Source organism: Pezoporus wallicus, unplaced genomic scaffold, assembly GCF_028554395.1.
Source record: "Pezoporus wallicus isolate ANWC-B61680 ecotype Strahan unplaced genomic scaffold, APGP_CSIRO_Pwel_v1 contig_9719, whole genome shotgun sequence".
In the NCBI taxonomy this organism is placed as follows: Eukaryota; Metazoa; Chordata; class Aves; order Psittaciformes; family Psittacidae; genus Pezoporus; species Pezoporus wallicus.
In genome coordinates, this window is record NW_026642910.1 from 813,792 (window position 1) to 830,532 (window position 16,741).

Genomic DNA, 16,741 nt, shown 5'->3' on the forward strand with positions numbered 1-16,741 from the left:
GGAATAAAGCCACCTTATTGCTGAGGAACAGGGCAGAGACGTATCATTGCTACCTCACACCACCAGTTTCTCAGACCCCAAGCCAGCCAGACCCCCAAAATCCAAACCAGGAATATGCCAAGACGACATTTCCACATCTTTTCCAAAGATCCTTGCCTTTTTGTTCTCCACTTCCAACTTCTCTTTCCCTTTCTCCTCTTCTACATCTCTTTCTTTTCCATTGCAGCACCAGAACAGAAAGGAAAAGGAGCCCACAGCTCTCTCAGTGTTTCAGCACAACTCCTCTGTTCCAAACTTCAACCTCTCCTTTAAAATCCAAGCAAAAAGTGTGGAAAACACCACGTTTACCTCCTGATTCCCCCTTTCATTCTCCCCTGGGGCTCAGTGACCCCTTTCAGCCTGTCCTTAAGCTCATGGATATCTGCTGGAGGTTTTCTAGCACGTGGAACCCGCTATGGGAGATGGCAGGGTCAGGCTGGCTCTTCAGCAGCTGTTCCCTTGGTCTCTCCTTTATCTCCAGCATTGTGTTCGCATCTGCTTCCCCCCTCTGCCTCTTTCCCTGCCGCTGGGAGCCTGGTTTTAAATCACTGCTCAGCACCAGGCGCGGGTTTCATGTCCTGTTTGGATGGGGATCCAAAAGCCATTTGCAAGCATCCCTCTGCCTTCCCCCCCCCCCTTTTTCCTTACTTTTTGTTATCCTCCCCACTCTGCCAGCACCGCCACACTGCTTCCCCCTCCTCCCTTTTGGCTGTGGAGTTATCTTGGCTCTGGAAACATGTTCAGACACCTGGTTGCTGGCAGGAAGGGCTTTGGCAGCGGCTGGATGCGTGCAGCTCGCTGATAGGGAAGGGGAGGCGAGTAGGGCGCAGCCGGTGTGGGTCACCGTGACCCACCTTGGCTCTCAGGGACATGCTGGTGGCCACTTGCACTGCTCCTGCCTGGCTGGTGGTTTTCCTCAAGCCTGGCATCCCTGTGGCTTTGCCTGGAGCTTTGGCAGAGGCCAGCGTCTGCTTTCACTGGGGATTTGTAGGGTGAAAGAGCGCAGCTTTGTACAGCAGCGCCCAGGAGCTGTGTTTTGAGGGATGCATTTAGGACAAGGCACTGCCATCTGTGGCTTCCTTCCCTTGGCAGAGAGCACGGCTCCTCAGCACGGCAATTCTGGCAAAACAAAGCAGCAAAAAGCCTCGGGAGCAAACCGAGTGGGGCATGTGGAAGGATGCCTCACTGCCACTCTGCCCATGCAGCGGCTCCAGCCTAAATTCCCCTTTCTGATTGCAATCTGTCCATGCTATCACAAACCAGAGAGGCCTATAGCCCCGAACAGCTTAAACTCTTCTCACCGATGGTCTAGACAGGATTACAAGCCACAATCCCCATGGATGACACCAAACAGACCAAACTCCCTTGGGAAGAGCCCCCTGCTCCTGCCCTTTGAGTCGCCAGGTCTCTGCACCAGGCTTCTGGGCTTGCCTGCAGTGGGACTGGCAAGAAAAAGCAGCTCTAAAGGCCAAAAAGAGGAGCCAGATTAAAGTATCAAATCTGAATTTATGCTCACGACTTAAGGTTTAATAATGCAACAGAAAATCAATATTTAATAAAGCAAATGATGGGGAAAAACACTGAATGGGAGATGAGCCTCTGCTCGTGTTTTCAAACAAGTAACTCTCGGAGGAGCTGGTTTGGCAGGATGGATGCAGGACCAGATTGCCATGAAGAGCTGGCATGAAGGATGCCCCAGGTCCCACCAATTCCAGCTCCAGTATCAAGGGAGCTCACGGGTCTTTTATTAAAGGACAAACAAGGAATTACTGTGGTGGTCAGAGTCCAAATACCCATGGAGAGAGATCAAATGCTGATGCACAAGGGAAGCCAAGCAGCTGCCTCACTGAACAGGTCCAGATCTGAGCTAGGGCTGGAGCCTGGGCTTGTGAAACTCAAAGAACTCACCCAAATTTGGGTTTCAAATGCATCAAGAAAAGCTGTCAAGGGATGGATATCCCCTGAGAAGTTGGAAGGGAGCACAGGAGCTCAAAGAGAGGATAAACCCCTGCCTGCCAAGCAGGGTGTTGCTAATTCAGGGGTGCAAGTGCCACGGTGAGTGCGCATCCCTGGAACGCTGGGCCTGGGCAGGATGAGGGATGAGCCTGGGATGCTGGACGCAGATTTGTGGCAGCTTGGACTCCCTCCCCTGGAGGATGGAGAAAACTGCAGCGAGCCCGAGCACGGCACAGAGATGTCGGGAATGGATCGTACCTTGAAGCTCATCCAGTTCCAGCCCCCTACCACGGGCAGAGACACCTTCCACTAGAGCAGGTCGCTCCAAGCCCCTGTGTCCAACCTGGCCTTGAACACTGCCAGGGATGGGGCAGCCACAGCTTCTCTGGGCACCCTGTGCCAGCGCCTCAGCACCCTCACAGGGAAGAGCTTCTGCCTTATCTCCAGCCTGAACTTCCCCTGTTTCAGTTTGAACCCATCACCCCTTGTCCTGCCGCTACAGTCCCTGATGAAGAGTCCCTCCCCAGCGTGTAGATGCTGTTTGATCCACATCCCACCTTACCATTTACAAGCCTGGGGCTGCTAGAAAGCTGATGCTGAGATGCAGAGTGTCCCTGCAGCCAGCACTGCAGTAATAAATGCCTTTTGCAGCAGTAATCCTCACTGTTTGCCTACCCCACCTTCTCCGCTATGATTTTCCAGCCCTAAACACAAGCTGGGAAGTGGGGACTTTTCCTCATGCCCACCCAAGCGAGAGTGGGATGCACAAAGCTCGGGATGCACCAAAACCCCTCTCACGAACTCTGGGGGCTCTGTATAAATCCTGTCCTCCAAGGAGACCCTCACTTGCACTGGTATTGGTGCTCAGCTCGCTTCAGGGCAGCAAAACGAGCTCTGGTGCCCTTGGATGAAATCCTTCCTTTAGCACGCCGGGTTCCCAGCCTGGCCCTGCAGCACCGCAATAATTTGTAGCTTGTGCTGGGATCCTTCACGATGAAAGATGACATATAAATATAAAACGTTATCACTCCATAACAGCCACATGCTATAAAACGCCGGGCAGAAGGATCTGGAACTAGATGGAGGCAGTGCTTTCAATCCTTCCCTGCAGAGTACTGCTGCTAAAGCAACAGACCTGCTCCAAAAAGCTCCGGAAATGGAAGAAGGAGGCACAGCCCCCTAAAAACATCACAATTGTGGAATGAGATGGATAAAGCAACCTGCCACCAGCATGACCTTCCTGTGCTGACAGCCCTGGGTTAGGTGTGGCACTAACACACCGATGCCACCTCCTCCCATCCCCTAAAGGGACTTTGGGATGCTCCGTGTTACTGTAGTAACAACGCGCCGGTAGTAATGTTACACTACAACGAGTTGACTCTGCTCCCGTGACAGTGATAACAACGCTGTTACTGTAGTAACATTCCATTGGTGAGGTCTCACCGTTCTCCCCTTAATTTTATTGTCATCAGATTAAATTGCAATAATGTTATTGAGCCGCCATTAGGGTTGCCATGGTGACAATACCATTAAGGTACCGCTATCGCATCACAGTGGTCCAACCGTTCCACCACAAATGTTTTAATGTAGTAAAACAAAAGAGATGACTGCAGTAACATTAAACTGCAGTGACCTCGATACTCCCCCCCGCCCCTGCATCCAACATGCCTAACAACTCTGGAAACCAGATGTGGTGATGGAGGGATCATACAATCAGAGTCTGGTTTGGGTTGGAAGGGACCTTAAGAGAGAGAGCTCATCTCCATCTCCCCTCTGGCACGTTAAAGCCATTCTGCTTGTCCTTTCCCTGCATCCCTTGTAAAAATTCCCAGCATGCATCCCAGAGGCGCAGTGCAAAGTTCCACCACGCAGGGGATGAACACAAGACCCACAGACAACTTGAGTCTGGCCGACAAATGGCCTCCCACTTTCACCCTCTCTGCAGAAGAGATCAGTGCAGTCACCATTGAATGGCTCCGGGTGATGCAGCGACCTCTCCCTGAAAGCCTTTAGAGAGGATGGGTCAACAGGGCTAACTGGAGCTCGTGCTTTCAGAACGGCTCTTGCTCTCTACAAGAGGAGTGATCAGAAGGTGACCTCCATGGTTCTGAGCACCTCTGAGGGACTAGCAAAGAGAGTTACCTGCCCTGCCACAATAGCACAAGCAGCTGGAGCTGAGGAGGATGGAAATAAAGGAGCCATAGGGGTACCAGAGGCAAAAATGACCCCAGTGGGCACCATTATGCTGTCCCAGTACAAAGACCTCACAATACACTGGATGACAGTGTTGGCACTTCACTGGGGGAGAGAAACAGAAATTGGCCACAGCCTTGGTGTACACAAGAAAGGAAACCACAAAGGAAATGAAGCGGTCTGTGCGTCCTATGAATCACCGGTTCTTCTTTCCCCTTCCTCCATCCTCCTGCCAATTATTTCTCCTCGGGAATGGGCTACATCCTCCCCTGGGTCTGGGGTGCCAGGCAAGCATGGGGGATGCGTTCCCTTTCCAACCAACCTAACCTAATCACGGAATGGTTTGGGTTGTAAAGGACCTTAAGCACATCCAGTTCCAAACCCCTGCCATGGGCAGGGACACCTTCCACTAGAGAAGGTTGCTCCAAGCCCTGTCCAACCTGGCCTTGAACACTGCCAGGGATGGGGCATTTGCCACTTGTTTGGACAGCCTGTGCAGTGCCTCACCACCCTACTGCTTCTCTTTCTAATGAGGACAGTGCCAACACACTCGAGCCCCGTTCACCTCCCCATCCCTCCCCTTGCACCACTGGGGCTCCCTTCTGTGCTCCAGGAAGGAGGACACTGCAGCGCAAGTGGGCCACATTCCCAGCGGGATGCAGTGTGCTGGCTTCCTCCACCAGCAGCATGGAACTGGGGCAGCCCAAAGTGCTCCAGTCCAGGCTCTGGAGTCCCTGGTTTCCCCCCCTTCCCACCCCACCATATAATTGCTAATTAATAATAACGTTTAGCTCTCAGATAGCACATTCCATCTTCAAAGACCTCTGTCGACATTAATGAATTAATCCTCATCAACCCCCCTGTGAAGGAGGTGACAATTATTATCTCTGCCTCACAGATGTTAAATTGATTTGCAAAGAGGTCAAGTGGCTTGGGGGGAAGGGGGGGAGCTTCCAGAAGGCCACATGAGGAAGAACATCAGTGGGTTAAACCCACAGACTGGGCTGATGGAGAAGACGGAGCTGGTAATCTTAGGGGGGAGATGGAGAGATATGGGGGCAGAAACGGATGTGGGACCTGCAGAGATGCTTCCTATGGGAACAGCAACGCAGGGATACAAAGCCAACAACTAGGACAGCGCGAGAGAGAGCGTGGGAGACCTTCAGTCCTCCACAACAGCTCTGCTACAAAAGGAAAAGATGCTTTGATGGACGGATGGCTATTAGCAACAAAGGGAGACGGGAAGGAACGCATCAGTCACCGGAGCTGAGAGCGCGGGCGAAGCGAGGGAGGATTTCCATTTCATGCCGCTGGTTTCCTCCCCTCCACCCATTTAGGGAGGCTCTCCCAGCTCTCCACACGCCTTTCAGAAGGTATTATCTAAACCTGCTTTTGCTTCTAGAAAGAAAAGCTGCTCTCATGGGCAAAAAGTTATGGATGCACCCGAAAAACCCATGCCAGAAGCTGTGGTTTCTGCTGGGATTCATCCTATGCAGCATGTGACCAACTAAACTGAGTCACCAAAGAGCCCTGTGCGAATCCCTCTGCACCTTCTCACCCCACTGTGGTTTTGGCAGTGCAGGGGACAGGCTTGGCCCCATGGGGACCCTCCCAGCTCCGTCAGTGATGCCCAAGTTCTTTGGTAGAGAGTAGTTACGAAGGTTCTAAGCATCCCCAGTAAAAACCAGGCACAAGCAATGCATTCCCACCCAGCCTGCTTTCCCTACAAGCCACCTTGAGCTCTTTGGACCAGAGTGATGGTGACTGCAGGGACTGATCCTTCCTCCCAGCCTCCCTCCACTCTGCAAGGCAGGCAATTCCCATGCACCCCAATGCAAGGCAGGATAGAACCATCAAAAAGTTCTCCTTATTCTCCCCCGAGTAAAAGGTTTGAAACAAAGCCCCACCGGTGGCTTTATCTCACCAGCACACACCTTGGCAGTGATGCTCCCGGGGTGGCTTTGTCATGGGGTGAGGTGCCACCAGCATTGGAGTGTCACCCCACCACCTTCACTCACTGCCCCCTTACTTCAGCAGCAGGTAATTAACTCCCTAATAAAGGCAGGGATTTCCAGCTTAACCCCAGGCCTGAGAAAGAGTGGGAAACCTCATTTACCTCCAACAAAAGGGGAGGGGTGATTAGTAGCTCCAGTGACAACAGCAAGAGCCAGATAGGGCGAGGGGAACTGATAAAGCAGCAGAAAGCGCTAATACCCCTCAATCGCCCGCCTTTTCTTTCCCCTCCTTCTTTCTTTCTTTGGAAGCACTAAAATTCCACCATTTTCTATCATGCAAATTTGTGTGCCTAAGTGAGATTAAACTCTGGCAGTACTGTGCCTCCTTCCCCAAGTCCATTTCCCGTGCGGAGATAAGGCCAACTTCCCTTAATGCATCTTACAAGGCAGTGGGAGTTTTGAAGGCGCGCACTGGAGACGGCTTATTATCAATACAAATAAGAGCTTTCCAGATACTGTCCTTCTCCTCCCTCCCCTCTCTCCTTTAAACCCAGGAACCCAGAGAACAGCTTCAATAGCAGAAGTGTCATGCAAGGAGCAAGGAGAAGGGGGAGGCTGTGCCTGAGATGCTGCTGCAGAGGCAAGAAGCAGGACCAGGATGGGATACAGGAGAGGAGAGGAAGGGAAAGCATCACTTCTCAGAGGTCAATGGGGCCTGAGTGTTCTTTCTCACTCTGGGTTTCTGCCTCCCTCCCAAAGCTTGCCTGCAGTGAATGGGGCTTCCCTGGGTTTTGTCCCTTTGGGATTTACATCCCTAAACCTCTCACTCTTCCCAGGGTCCAAGGCAAACACAGGCAGTGCTGCTTCCCTGAACTTTGTCCGGCCTTACGGCAACTCCTCTTAAGAGGAAATGAGTGCTGAGCAAGCAGGACAGGCAGAGACCAGCTTCCAGACACATGGACACCCACTGAGCTGTTCATTGTAGTCTGAGATCTTCAGGTGCTAAAAACCTCCTTGGACCTTTTGCAGCTCTGTGGTTGGCTTGCATCAACTTGGCTTTACCAACACTGAGCCTGACCCAATTTAAAGCAGTCCCCAAAATAGCAAGTCTGAACTTTGAGGCATTCAATGCCAAGAGACTGTTGTCTCCTTCCTGGGGCTCATTTGTCCCATATCGGCACAGAAGCAGCAGGAAGGAGAGATGCGCCAACGTGCTATTCCTGGAAGCAGTCACCTTTTGCCTTTTGTAGAGGATTTTAAGACTGACAAGTGTTTCTGAATGCCTGACCGACAAGGAAAGGTGGGAGAAACGGGGCTTGAATCCTTTCAGGGAGAAGGTGGCAACACGATAACAACCTTCCCAAAAGCTAAAGGTTGGTACAAAGAGGACACTGATCAATTGTTCTCCACATCCTCTGGGGATAGGCTGAGAAAAACTCCACTTGCAACAAAGAAGGTTGAAGTTGGATATTAGCTATACATTTTCTAATTATAAAGGTAGCGAAGCAATAGAATAGATCGTCAAGGGAGGCTGAAGAACCTGCTTTGTTAAAGAGTTTCAAGAATAGCTTTCACATGTGTTTGCCAGTGATGGCTCAGCCTTGTTGCAGAGGGATGGGCTAAATTAGCTCTTGAGGTGCCTTCTACCCACCTATTTTGGGCTCTCAGCCATCAATACAGTCAACCTAGAAATAAATGTGCAGCACTCCCCTTGCTGCAGCGTGGACATTCTGATTTCCTGGTGGTTTCGAGCTCATTCCCTCCCTCTGCCTTGGGGCACCATCCCCAACCCTCATACTCTAAAGGAAGCTCCTTCTCTCACCTCTATCCCTCTTCTAGTTTTTGCTCTTTCCCCCTAAAGCACCCCCTCCTCCAGCACCCCACCTTTCTACATCCCTCCATCCATGGCTGTTTTGAAGTGATATTCCTTAAAGCTGTTGAGAAGGAGGGATGCACAACATGGGATCAGGGCTCCTGGACCCTGGCTGATATGCACCCATCAGGCCTGCTTGGGGGAGCATCAGGCTGCTGAAACCCTGGCTGGAAGGGGAAGAGCACCTTGTTTGGAGAGCACAACATGCCCCAGGGCATGATTTAATTGCATCCTGAGAGGCTGGAGTGCTCCTGCGTGCCCCCAGGCCCTTTCCTGGTGCAGCAAGGGGAAAGTCAGGGCAGGGTTATAACACATTGCATATTCATTGGGCCCATTTTCCAAGGGAGGAGAGTTAATCCTGGTACCCCAGCCAAATACTTACTAAGGTCATTAAGGCTTCCCTTTACTTAGACACAATATTCACCTTCATGTCCTGCTCTGCCACTTTCCATGCAAGAAAGGGCTGGTTGAGCCAAGCTTTTGGAATTAGGAGGCCAGTATTTCTGTAAGGATGCACAGCACGGACATAGTACTGAGCCCATCACTGAATCCTACTGAAGTGCACTGCGGCAAGGAGTTAAGAAACAACCTTTTCCTCTAGTACCCAAACATCTTTTCCTAACGATACAGCAAGACACAGGAGGGATGGGCCTGGATGTCTGGTGAAACGGGGCAATTTAGGAAACAGGCATCAGAACAGAACAGATAGAAATTGTCCTGCATCACCCCAGCATCTGATAGCCACTTCAGAACTTGCGGGTGACCGACTTTGGCTTAAGAAACTAAGGCAGGTAATAACAGGTATTGCAAGATAAAGAGCAAGGAACTGGGCTGGCGATGCATCCGTTTCCATCCATGGTTAATGGAGATGGAGGAAGTCTGGCTCTGTTTAGTTTGCTTGATTGCTCCAAGAGGAAAGAGAAAACAGAAAGGGGGAGGCAGGGGGGGAAATAAAGGCCCTGGGTTTGGGTTTTCCCCCCTGCTTCTATTCATTAGGCTGCCAATAAAGCTTGGGCCTGGCGTATCGATGGTGGTTGAGCTCAACCTGACTCTGCATACAAGACCAATGGCTTTTTAACCCAGCTTGTTTCCAAATCAATACAGCCATCAGCATCTGAAAATTAGCCCCAGACGAGATTCCAATACTCAAGCTGGTGTCTCATGCTAAGAGTGCTCCCGCTCAGGGCACAGAGGAAGGAGGAAGGAAAAAGAGCTTGCTAGCAAGGGATTAGAGACTTGCCATTAATCTTCCCCAAGGCAGCACATTGCAGCCCGAATGTCCCACCACGTGTGCTCCTCCTTTCCCAGCGTCCTGCAGCACAGACACGGATTGGATGTGGCATGAACATTCATTTACTTGCTCATCATGTGTGCCCACACATGTAGGTCCCCTCTTAAGAGGCCCATGTTGCTTGTATGCTTGCCAAAGAAAGCACATACGTGCATTGTGCATCATCGATGCGCACTCAGGGACCAGCACCAGCAGGATGCTGCAAGAGCTCTGCCACCCCATGCCAACCTTCCTCCTCCTCCTCCTCCTCCTCCTCAGAAGTACAATTTCAACACACAAACACATATTGTTGCTAGGCTTAAACACACCCCCACAGAGTACACAAATCTGCCAGCTCGCTCTATTCCCTCAACACAAGTTTTACTTCAAGCGTTGCCTCCAGCATGGAAAACAAACACAACCCAACATCAAATCACAACAACCAGCATCATGGGTTTGCCAGTGACTACTTCAGGAGGCAAAGCTGTATCAGCCCTCCGTGACTACTCCAGGAAAACTGGCTAAAGGCATCACCCAGCTTCACTGGGGCTCTCCAAGCCTCTGCATTTGCACCAAGTTGTCTTAAAAGCTAGAAGTAGGAGCAATGGGAAGAGAAGACACCAGGGTAGAAAGGAAGAACAGGAATCAAAGCAAGCCCAACCCCTTTATGAACTCCTTTCCTCTTACCTTGCACGATGAGATGGACGCGTGATGTCTTGGGGTGATTGTCTGTCTGCACAGAGCAGGTGTATGGGCCTTCATCATAGACATCCACATCTTGGATCTGGATGCTGTACTGGGTTTTGGTGTTGGCCAAGAGCACCACCCGAGGGTCCAAGCACCACTTGTCATTGCCGGCATAGAGGATGCTGCTGCGGTTCAGCCAGGCCACTCGGGTGACTCGGTTGTCCACGGTGCACCTGGGGAGAACAAAGAGGTGACCCATCAGTGAGCTGATCTTGGATGCTCTGCCCTCCCTTCCCCAGCCCCTCCTGGTCCTTTGGGCACTGTATTTAGCTTTGCTGCCAGCATCAGTTTCAGAGACCAAGTGTTTTCAGGGTCCAAAGAGGACAATGTCGGCACTTTACCTGCTCAGAGCACCAATATCCATCTAAACTGGTGGCTCCAGAGATTTGCCCAAGAGCTTCACAACGATTTCAGACAGAAAGAGGTCAGAGCCACGCGGTACCAGCCACCAACAGACTCCTCTGTTCCCATTTGCTCCTTTGCAAACTCAAGAGACAAGTTAAAACCTCCGTCCTGAGCCCAAACCATGCTTTTGGGGGGATGCAGCTCAGTTCCTCCTGCCCAAACCCATCACTTGTCATTCTCTCAGACCCGCATATCCCTGTGTCAGGCAAAGAAATGTGAAGTGGAGCCAGGAAAGCAGCTCAGGCTGCTTCACAAAGGAGCAAGGAAAATTTATCTGAGGAGGAAGCCAGCTCTATCACATCTCTAAACAGGAAGCTTTTGCTTCCTACCACTTCTCCCTCTGTCAGCTCTTCCTTCCCTACCCATCATCTGCATCATTGCATCTCCCTCACTTACTGCACCTTACCCCAGCTAAACATTTCCCTTGTCAAGTGATGCTTTGGAGGTGGAAATCTCTATCCAGCTTTATTAAACAACTGAGTCTACACCACGGTGCAAACCAAGGTGATTCTTTGCTCCTGAAGGAGATTATTAATGCCCACATTAGCAGGGGCCACTCTTGTTCCTCCTGAAGGTCTCCACTAGCTTGTAACCCACCATCCTCACATCCCCAAGCAAGGTTTGAAACCTCTATGTCCACAAATCATCTCCAGATGAGTGAGCAGCAGAAGCCATGCAGCCTTTCTGCTGGCCCTGCAGGGAGCTGCAGCCCCCTCCCAATCCCAAGCTAGTCAAACCCCTGCTTCTCACGGAGCAGGTTTGGGATTATGGAGCCATTAGGATTTAGCCGCGCTTTGCTGGATGCAACAACAGAGGATAATGTCCCTGCATAAAACCACTCAGCCTAAGATCCACTGTTTATATTCTCCCCAATCTACTTCATTACTTGTGCAGTAGCTTGGATGCAAATTAACTTCAGAGGCACCAAAAAAGAGCACAGCAGCTTCTGTGAGGTCTCACATGGGGTAACCTCAATGAATACAAGAGGCTTAATGGGCTCTTTCTGCCAGGCTGTGGTAGGTCAAGCTGTCTCATCTCACCCAGCTTCTTTACGGAGCCTCTTTGGCTCCAGAATGACAGCAGAAGCTTAAATAACCCACTCAGCCTCCACACACAACAGAGAATCAAAGAATCAACTGGGTTAGAAAAGACTTTCAAGATCATCAAGTCCAACCATCCGCCAGCACTGCCAAGGCCACCACTAAGCCATGGCACTGAAGGCCTCATCTACACGGTTTGGGAACACTTCCAGGGACGGTGATTCCATCATTTCCTTAGGAAGCCTGTTCCTTTTGGAGGTTAGGGATGATGGGTCCCCATGCGGTGATGTCCGCAAGGTGAGAAGGGTAGGGTGCAGCCCAGGACTCGCCTGCTGATCTGTTAGGCAAGTACCCAAGTTACTGCACCATCCTCCTCCCTCTCCGGTGTGAAAAACATCTGAGATATTAAACAATTTTACTGCTGTTCCATAATGATATTACGATAATAATAAATTACATGTGAGCAGATTTTTATTATCTACATAAAAAGAGGCAATAGATTCAGCCTGGGCTGAACACCAAGAACTTGGCTCTGGTTTTCAGCTCTGCTACAACTGGAGCAAGTCTTGAGAGTTCACTTGCTCAAGTTGAGCAAAACTTGAGGGTTCACCCCAAAGGATGGTTACTGCACCTTGTACTCTGAACCTCAACTCTGCTGGGAGCTCAGACCTGCTGGGCTCAGCTTAATGCAGGGGATATTTGGTGCTGGGCTCATTGCAAGGCCATGAAATAAGCTCCTGTGGTGACAGCGAGCAGCATTTTCTGTGAAATGCATCGGTTTGGAGATCCCTGGATAATAATGGAGCCAGACAGTGTGCAAACCAAGCATTCCCTCTATCATATGAGCATTTAAAGTGCTTTTGAAAAGCAACGGGGCTGAGGTAACGCATGAGGCAACAGTGAAATAAGTGCTTTTGCCCTTCACAGCACCCGGTCACAATCTCTTATCATCCAGACACGCTTCTCTGTCCCTGGGATGGGCAAGCTTGACGTTGTTATTGCATTTTCTCCCCTCCTTTCAAGCTCCTGAGTTAAAATATATATAATAAAGCACAGAAAGAGCTCCTGGGGAAGACACACTTTGACCTCTGGGTTTGATGTGCTGTTTAGAGGGTGGTGGGTTGTGCTTCTGCCCAGGCTCCTTCCAACCACTGCGCTAAACCCTCCTCCTCCTCGCCTACGTGCCGGATGGGATCCCCGAGGCCGAGGCTTGCCGCAGCGACCTGATGCTCTTCCAGCCCTTCCATCTGCTCCCCATTCCCTCCTCCAGCAGCTCCCCTCTCCAGAAGCCGGGATGGGAAGCTCTCCTCTCCCGTACACAGGCAGCCGAGCGGAAAACCTTTGGCTTTGGATGGGAAGCTGGGCTCCAAGCACAGGTGGAGAGCAAATGCACTACCAAGCCTGCAGCCTCCCCCCTTCCCACCCTGTTCCTGGCAAGGAGCAAAGCCCTGAGATGCTTCCTCCACCTCACTGGAGGCTCTCTCCCCATAATGTGCCAAGGAGGGAGGGGAGCGAGAGGTCCTTGGGGTGCCAGAAAGCAGCTCCTGCTTCCAAAAAGATGATGTAAAAACAATTAAGCACAGATGAGGTAATTTTCTCCCTCAAGATCCTTAATCCTTGTTATGTTCCCGCTCAGAAGGCAAGGCCTTCTCCTCCAGGAGGATGAAAAACTGCTGCCTGTCAGCACAAGGAGGAGATGCTGCTGCTCTCCCTCTCTCTGCTGTTTCTCTCCTGCTAAACCAAACCCCAAGCCTCAGGGTTTCTCCTTCTGGAGACGCTGCTAACACGCGACTCCTGCATCAGGTAGTAACGGTTTGCAGAGAGATGTAGCTCTTAATGCTACATCAGACCATCTGCTCCCTGCTGCCACTCAAATGACCACAAATGACGGAGTTTGGGCATTTTAAGACAGTTGCATGCATCAAGCAAAGGTGAGATTTGTGAGCATACGTCTTCCCTACCTGTCCCAACATCTCCAGTAGCCAAAGCTTCTTGGGTTTGCTATCTGCCCTCAACAAGCAAGCCGGTCCTTTAGGGACTGGCTGCTCTTCCCCACAGCCAAAGTCCTGATGCCTGTACCCTCCTCATCCCATGCAAGGGGCCCATGGGTGCAGTCAACACCCAGCCTGGCTGCAGGGACACCAGTCAAAGACAGAAACTGGAATAGGGAGAACACCACCATCAGGTTTCTGCCCAACTTAGGTAACGTAAGCACGAAGACGAACAGGGCTATAAATGCCAACAGAGCCCTCAGTAGGGATAAAACAAGGAGGAGCAGGATGCTTTACAGACGCAGAACTGCTCCCAGAGAGCCCACCACCAAACCACAGCCACCACTATTGAGTATCAGGAATGAACTAGCAACAGGGTGCCAAAACTGGGCTCCCTGATGGCTTCCCACAGGGACCTCCCTGTGTTTTTGGCATGGACACACAGCGATGACAATGAAATCCTAAATCCCTCTCGTTGCTTTCCTGAGTTTGCACACAGAAAATGACGGGAGAGGACGTGGCCCAGCAGTGGGAGGAAGGAGGTTTTTAATTACTCAAGTGTACTAATTGGCGCACAGCACTTTTTGGTTGCCTCTCAATGCAAATCGCTGGTGTTCCAGAGGGCTGGGCTGGAGAGCACAGATTGTCTCAACCCAGCAGGACACACAAGCCATGAATCATGCTAATTAGAACTGAAAAGAGCTCAGTGAAATCACCAACCTGATCGCTGCTTGCTTTGCACTTAGCAGGGTACAAGCTCCATCATGGGGAGGCAAAGCTGGGGCTAAGCCTGGCTCGCCCCATTCAACTCGGTGGCCCATCCAGTTGTGACCAAGCTCGCTTCGCCTTCCACCACCACCACCTCACTCTTTGTGCTCACCCCAGAGAAAACAGCTTCCCAAATCCAAACTGATGGAATTTCACATGCGTTGCACCACAGCATTGACCCCTTATCAAGCATCTTTAGATGTCTTTTTGTTTTCTTCCCAGACACTGCATTTTGAAGCAATCCCTTCTCCACCAGTAGCTTTTTGTCCCTGCTATAGGTTAGACCAAGCTGGAAATCAGCTTGAAACAACTCATTTGGGGTCAAAAAGCTCCCCAAATCTCTTTGCCTGTGGTTGGGCAAGGAGACAAGCTGCTCTGGCCTCAGCATCTCATGTTCCAGACATCACCTTGCAGCCTCTGCGCCATCAGCTACGTTATAAATGATCAGCTAAACTAGACCGCTGCCAGAGGCAGAAGCTTCACAGTGCAGATTTATTTCTGTGATTATCACATTTTATTGTTATTTATTAGGATTAATTAAAGGCTGGGCTGTGAACAACTCAATCCTGTTCAGGCACAGTCCCACTGCTCTGCTATTCTTTCCTATGATGTTTGTGCGCTGGCGGCAATAGATGTTTGGCCATCAATACCGAAGCAAAGGGAAAGTTAGGGTCAGATTGTCCCATGCTCCCTGGCACAGGTGCATACTATATGGATGCATGGACAGCCCAAGGTGTGGCTCTCATAGAGAAGCTTTGGTACTAGTAAATATTAAGCCAAAGCTCTCATTACCACAACTCAATCTGGTTTCCCTCTCAGTGCTTTTTTGCTCTATTGGGTTAAGTCATGCACGAGCAATTTCTACCAGTCTAGGTTTTACAGCATCTGCTCCTACAGACCGTGTGTGCTTGCAGCACCGTCTGCCACACACCCCCCAACATGCAATGCACATACTGAGGGCACACATGCTCATCCACATGCATGGTGAATAGCATGTGCACCTCCAGCAATAACCCTGCTGACCCCTCCTGCAAGCAGGACACAGAATCATGGAATCAACCAGGTTGGCAAAGACCTTTCAGATCAGCAAGTCCAACCATTCCCCAGCACTGCCAAGGCCACCAGTAACCCATGTCACCCAGGTGGTTCTAACAGGGGGCTTAAGGCTCATCCCTTTTGAGGTCTGTGTGGTTGACAGAGTGGTAGGGCTTTTGGCATGCCCATGGGGTTGGACTAGATGATCTCCAAAGGTCCCTTCCAACCCTATTCTGTGATCAGGACCAGGACCACCCCAGCCATCCTCACCTTCAACTCTAAGATCAGCTGAAGGGCATCCCTGCAGCTCACACTGATGTGACACTACCAAAGATGCAGCCTGAGGACTTCTCCATCACTCACAAGACCAAAACCTGTTTCCCCACACAGGGAGGATGCTGTCTGCCAGGCAGGATTTGACCAACAGATTAACTCAGCAGTGGGATCTGATAGGAAACAGGGGACCCTGCTGGGGTTGGCACCTGCCTCCAGTCCCCTCCACAGCAACCAGAGCACCGCCAAAGGCTGGGGAGTGAGGAGGTGCCCTCAGATCCGCTGCCACCCCAAAGCCCCTTCACAATCCCACTGAGCTGGTCAAAAGCAGTGCTCAGAAGTGGAAAATAACCCCCCTTTGTGCTTCCCTGCCCAGACAAGAGTTTCATTGCTGTTGGTGCAGAGGGAGTTTGTGCTCTGGCCTGGGAAGTCCTGCTTTTCCCACCAGTTCATGTCCCTGCCCTTCGCTTCTGCCCTCTGCCAGGCTTTAAAGGTATTTGGCACTTCCTTGGCAAGGAGGGTGAGTTAATGTGTGTTTGTAAAGTACCTGATCCCCCGGATTGGAAGTTTATACATGCCAATGATTCCCACTAATGACATTAATAATAATATACTGGGCTCCACAAGATCTGCCTTGGTTCAGTGCCCGGGATCTGCAGAGCTGCAAACAACTCCCAGTGTGCTGCCTTAGACTGAGCTATTGGCAAACACCAAGGAAACAGGAGGAAACCAGGCTGGGGAGAGAGGAAGAGCTGCAAAAAGAGCCAAAGCTCCCACTTTAGAGCCTGAGCATACGGGTACGGAACAGCCACGGGTCTCATGAGCACCTCTGGGTGCACCCAGCACCCCACCAGTCCTGGCAGAGGTAGTGGCAAGGATTGGTGCTGCAGCATGCAGGTCGTGCTGCAGCAGGCAGGGATGGCTTGTCTGGAAAAGTCTTTATCTCTCTGCAATGCAGCAGTGCACAAGCACCTTTCCAAGTCCCATGCTCGCCTCATCCAGCCTTTCTATTTATCCTCCCATTGTCTCTGCTAACAACAGGGCTCTGCACATCTACAGCATCTTCCATCTCAGCACGTGAGGCAAAGCATCAATGAGGGCAGCAACTCTGAGACCACACATAGAGGAAGCGTGTCCCAAACCTGGAGCTGACCTGGGAGCGTGCTCCTGGCCCATCTGCTTGGGTGCCCTCCAAA

The 16,741-nt window shown here is 51.1% G+C and overlaps 1 protein-coding gene across 6 annotated transcripts in view; it reads right to left on the minus strand.

Moving 5' to 3' along the window:
* Nucleotides 1-16,741, minus strand: part of LOC130611927 (protein CEPU-1) — a 332,011-nt gene that overhangs the window by 40,125 nt on the left and 275,145 nt on the right. For all 6 annotated transcript variants that reach the window (XM_057433178.1, XM_057433176.1, XM_057433179.1 and 3 more), the window contains one exon: nucleotides 9,974-10,206. In XM_057433178.1, the coding sequence (XP_057289161.1) occupies nucleotides 9,974-10,206 (233 nt within the window). The remainder of the gene's footprint in view (nucleotides 1-9,973; nucleotides 10,207-16,741) is intronic.